The following is a 5675-nucleotide window of genomic DNA, read 5'->3' on the forward strand; positions in this document are numbered from 1 at the left end:
ATGTTTTTGGTGGACATTTCTTCCTTTTTTTAATTTATTTTGACATCAAGTATGAGAGAAAGAAATTTCTATCAGAAAGTTTCAAAGTGCCACCTTAAGCCTGAAATACCAGTTCTCCAATACCTAAATCTAATCATGATGTTTCCTAGCTTAAAACCTTTGGTGGCTCCCTGGCCCTTAGAAAATGAAACCAAAACTCCTTCAGATGCCTGAAAAAACATTCAACCTCCTGCCTTGAACCACCACCCCACATACCTCAGTTAAACTGTACAGTTTCACATTCTTGATCCACTAAAAGCATTTAACATTCCTACCTCTAAAAATTCATTCACTTTGCTTAGAATGGCCTTTTCCTTCCCATTTTGATGAATTTCCCCTATTCATTATTCAGCTTACATGTTGCCTGCTTCCCCATGGCCTCTGTAACAGAATGTGTTGTCATACTGCATTGAAATTTTAGCACCATAAGCAACAGGTTGTTTTGGAAATCCTGAGCTTTCTCTAAATTTAGTTATTTTGATTTGTTTTTACCATTAGCATACCAAAATGAATGGCCATATTTAGAGATTCCTTGTATTTTTAAATTTATCTAACACATACATAAATGAAGTTCAGTTTTTTGTTTTCTACTTTTTGGATTTTGTTTTTTCCATTTTAGGTCTTGCTCCTTTGGTCTATTTATCAGATGAATGCCATAATTTATTGGCAATAAAGTTTTGGATAGATCTTAATGAAGACATTATTAAACCTCACATGTTAATTGCTGCAAGCAACCTCCAGTGGCTACCAGAGTCCAAATCAGGAATTCCTACTTTATTTGCTGGAGATTTTTCCATGTTTTCTGCCAGTCCAAAGGAGGGCCATTTTCGAGAAACGTTCCACAAAATGAAAAATACTATTGAGGTAAAATTAGCTTTGAGCATTATCATGCATGTTGGCATTTTCCTATTTCAAGTCAAATGTCAAGGAAGTGGCAGCTTTTATGAAAATTGGATTGTTGATGTATAATGTAAGTTGAGTTTTCATCATATGTCAATTGTTCATGAACCTGAGGAGATATTGAGTGACAGCTAGCTATCAGGGAGAAAAGAGTGATTTGAAAAGAACTGAATTAGGAAAAGTTGTGAGAAGGATGTTCAGAGATATATAGACCATGTAGGCAAACTGGAAATTGGTTAACAAGAATTATGAGAGTTACCCATGATTTACAGCACTTGGCAGTGTAATTAATTAATAATATTTAGAATCCAAATTTACATTTTAGGGACCTCCCTGACAGTCCAGTGGTTAAGACTCCATGCTTCCACTGCAGGAGGTGCAGGTTCAATCCCTGGTCGGGGAACTTAAGGTTCTGCATGCCGTGCAGCACAGCCAGAAAAAAAATTTTGTTTAATTTACATTTTAAACTCTATATCTGATATTTTATACAGTTTATACCTGTTTTTGATTTGAAATAATACCAAATAGGAAAACAAAGTTTATTGAGTGCTTACTGTATGTCTGGCCTCATTCTAAGCCTGTCTCATTTAATTCTCCCACCAACACTATGAAGTAGGGCAGTGGTCCCCAACGTTTTTGGCACCAAGGACAGGTTTCGTGGAAGATAATGTTTCCACGGACGGGGGCGGGGGAGGAGGGGGCGGGGGAGGAGGGGGCGGGGCGGCCGTGTGTGGGTCAGGCGGTAATGCGAGCGATGGGGAGCAGCAGATCGCTCGCTCGCCTGCCACTCACCACCTGCTGTGCGGCCTGGTCCCCAACAGGTCGCAGACCAGTACCAGTCCATGGCGGGGGGGTTGGGGACCCCTGAAGTAGGGAACTGTTTTCCCATTTCATTGATGAGAAACAGAAGTTAAGTCACACAGCCAAACTGGTAGAACCAGGATTCATACTTAAGCCATCTAAATGCAGAGCCCAAACTATTAACTACTATGCAATGCTGCCTCCCAGTAAAATTTTGGATTTTATAAATTGCTAACTTTTAAAAAATCTACAGAAGATAAGCCTCTTCTTTCTGTAGTTTAATATTTGAAACGTGTGTTAGTCAAAATTCATATAAATAAAATTATATTTTAAAAGCATTAGAGTAGCTAGCTATATAAAGAAAGTTTGTATGTTTTACCTAGACTTGATGCACATCGTGAAGAATAACACCCTGATTTATCTGGTTTCTAAACTGGGGGTTACATTCGTCATTTGGCTCCCATGCAGAGTACCTATTGCTTACATCCCAGATTTTCTCTGACACCATTCAAGGGCAGTTCAGAGATGACTGAGTGTCATTTATGTATCATTTTAAAGTTTAACAAAATGCTCTTAGAAATTAGGTTAAACCATAACCAAATTGCTGGTATTTGACCATTTGTGACTTCTGAAACAACAGTTTCATGTGGTATAACCAAATGTTATTTCAGTTAATTCTTGGAACAGACATGAAGCAGTTCTCATTTTACTCCTAAGGAGTACTCTGTGAGATATTAGATGATTTACGGCTGTTAGGTAGTAAATAAAACTGAGACTTGAGTCCCAAATCCAGTATCATACGATAACTTGCTGATTAAACCAGATGGTTGGGAAGCTCTCTTAAATAAATTTCTTTATTTCCCTGACATACACACACCCCCCATTCCTTCTCTCCCTCTAACAATTGACAGTTGCTATCAAATTTGGGGTGTCTCATCCTTTTTTTCTGGTCTGCATTTTTTGCTTCTGATTTTAAAGGTAACCATTTATCTTTTCTGAAAACATGAATGTGTAGGTTTGCATTTTACAAAACAGCTCTTCCAATTTATTTTCTTAGAATATCGATATATTTTGCAATGATGCAGAAAACAAGCTTATTCGTATACTTAATACAAATAATCCCAAGTGGTCCACCCCGACTAAAGACTATACTTCAGCACCACACACTGCTCAAACAGTCCTTGGTACAGGAAATAAGTTTCTGGTAAGTTAATCGAAATTTAAGGAATTTTATAAATATTATATAGAGAGGCAACAACATATCTGATGTATACCTAGTAAACATGATAAAATGTAATTAAACTTAATTAGAAAGTGTCATTAATTGTTAAGTGCCTCCTGTAGGTATAGGTTATCTGGAAATTTTATCTTGTTTATTGAAGCCACAGTGTAACACTCTTTGGGGCAAATTTTATAAACAGTTGCTTTGATTTTTAGCATTCCAAGTACATTTGATTGAAGAAACTTTTTTTGCTTGTGTCTTTTTGCTTGGAGGACTATTCTATATAATTAGGGTTGTTTCTAAGTTCAATTTGATTTAACTCTTTAAATCACAATAAAAGCAAATCAAGCTGAAGTCTGTAATATTGGCTAAGGACTAATTCTTTAGCTAACACTTGCTAAGTTATGTATATTAACTCATTTAATCCTCACAACAACCCTCTGAGATAAAAATTATCTCCATTTTACGGATGAGGAAACTATGACATACAGGAGGGGTTAAGCAACTGCCTCCAGTCACAAAACTAGAAAAGGAGGAACACAGGCAGTCTGTATTCTTAAAATGGTTTTTAAATGCTTATCTTTGTTTAACTTGTTAATAACAAAAAGGAAAAGATTAAAGCATAAGTTATGTCCCCTACCTCCTGTTTAGCTTTTAATCTTCATCTTTCTTTTCATGTCATTTTTATATCCTCTTATGCAAAAATATTTCCTTCTGGAATAATAATATGAATGTCTCTTGAAATCATAGCCACTAGGAGAATGAAAGTGTGTGGCATTTAAATATTTTTTAATGAAAAGCTAATTTGATTTTGTTTTATATACTGGGACATAATTATATAGGCTACTTAATTTTTTTTATTAGATGTCTTCTCCCAGTAGTGAGATGGATTATCAAAGTCCGTTATCACTTTGTAAGCTAAAAGGGAAGTCTGTCTCCACACCTGCAGCAGCCCAAATGACTTCAAAGTCTTGTTGCAAAGGGGAGAAAGAGACTGATGACCCAAAAACCTGCAAAAAGAGAAGAGCCTTGGATTTCTTGAGCAGATTGCCCATACCTCCACCTGTTAGTCCCATTTGTACATTTGCTTCTCCAGCTGCACAGAAGGCATTTCAGCCACCACGGAGTTGTGGCACCAAATATGAAACACCTATGAAGAAAAAAGAATTGAATTCTCCTCAGATGACTCCACTTAAAAAATTTAATGACATCTCTCTTTTGGAAGGTGATTCAATAGCTGATGAAGAACTTGCCCTGATAAATACCCAAGCCCTTTTGTCTGGTTCAGCAGGAGAAAATCAACTTAAATCTATCAGTGAGTCCACTAGGACTACTCCCACTGGTCCAAAAGATTATCTCAGACTGAAAAGGCCTTACACTGCATCTGTGATCAAAGAACAAGCGAATTCCCCAGCCGGGACTGAAGAACAGAAGGCTTATATGCAGGACACAAGTACAATGAAAACTACATCCAAGAGACTGCAAAGGCGACAAAAACCAAAATGATGATAAATTAGGTATTGATACAACCTTTCCAGTTTGTAAAACATATACAATTTCAAACTCTACATCAGAATTTGCATAATGAGAAAAAGGAAAAAGTTCAAAATTTATCTCTGTGCTTGTATATCACAGCAATGCTCTTCGCCTGCTTCTACATTGGTATACTCTTATTTCAATTATATATCTTAAAACTGTGACTGTATATTAACTAATCAAGAAAAAAATCTCCTTTGAATCTTTATGACTAGATTTGGTCACTATAAATATTATTTTACAAACGAAGTAAACATACCTGTTTCTTTTAGATTGTGTCCTTACAATTAAAAGAAACTAGGTTTCTAAAGTGCAGTTCTTTTGACTCATATAATTCCTCTTAGTTTAGTTCCTATTTTAGGTTTGTTTTTAAGAGGTAACCCACTATGAACCAGTTTTCCTTAATGCACATGTTGGTTCTAATACAGTTTTATCCTGATCAAAAAAGTCAGGATGAGTAAGATGTTACAGTGGTATTTTCTTTTGACCAATTCTTTATCCTTAAGTCAGCGTGACTACAAGAAAAATAGAACCCTCAATGTACTTTCCTTTGATGATTCCAATGTGATCTGTAAAATTAAATTATTTATTAAAAGTTCAAATACTTTAAATCAGAAGCAGATTTCACAGTGTTAATTTGTTTTTGTTTGTTTTTTAACAAAATGATCGTCTGGACTGCAGCTTAAGAGAAAATCTTTTAAATTGGCACTGATTCTCCTTGCTTTATTTTTAGCCCTATCACAGGATTCAGCAGGTAGTCCCTTTTAAACCTAGTTTTCTCTAACCACCAAAACAGAAGAGAACCATTCAATTCATTTGTTCCTTTAAGTTTCATAGAGAAGAAAGAGAAAGCAGTTACAACTAGAAGCTAATAGCATGGAGAATCAGGTCTTTTAATATGTCTTAAGTTTATATACAACATCATGTTTTTAAATCTTATTATAAACACATTTTAAAGCCACGAATAAATCCTTTTAAAAAGCAATTTCCTTTCTTCCATAACTGTGACTGATGATTTTTCTCACTTCTGAAAATTATTAACATAATAGTCTATTCTACTATTAAGTGTTCTGCCAGTCTTATTAATGTGATTTTTGTTCATAAAAGTTTGATCTTCACATCCTAATCATTTTCCCAGTGATCCATTCTAGAACAGGGAATAAAACTTGAGTCTCAG

The 5675-nt window shown here is 35.4% G+C and overlaps 1 protein-coding gene across 1 annotated transcript in view; it reads left to right on the top strand.

Annotated features, from left to right (window-relative positions):
- BRCA2 (BRCA2 DNA repair associated) overlaps positions 1–4479 on the top strand; it is a 53400-nt gene extending 48921 nt beyond the window's left edge. The window contains exons 25-27 of the mRNA XM_082859348.1: positions 659–903; positions 2798–2944; positions 3827–4479. Coding sequence (XP_082715474.1) covers positions 659–903; positions 2798–2944; positions 3827–4468 — 1034 coding nt within the window. The 3' untranslated portion in view covers positions 4469–4479. The remainder of the gene's footprint in view (positions 1–658; positions 904–2797; positions 2945–3826) is intronic.
- Positions 4480–5675: the final 1196 nt, after the last annotated feature.

Source organism: Leucopleurus acutus, assembly GCF_964270905.1.
Source record: "Leucopleurus acutus genome assembly, chromosome: 18".
NCBI classification, from domain to species: domain Eukaryota; kingdom Metazoa; phylum Chordata; class Mammalia; order Artiodactyla; family Delphinidae; genus Leucopleurus; species Leucopleurus acutus.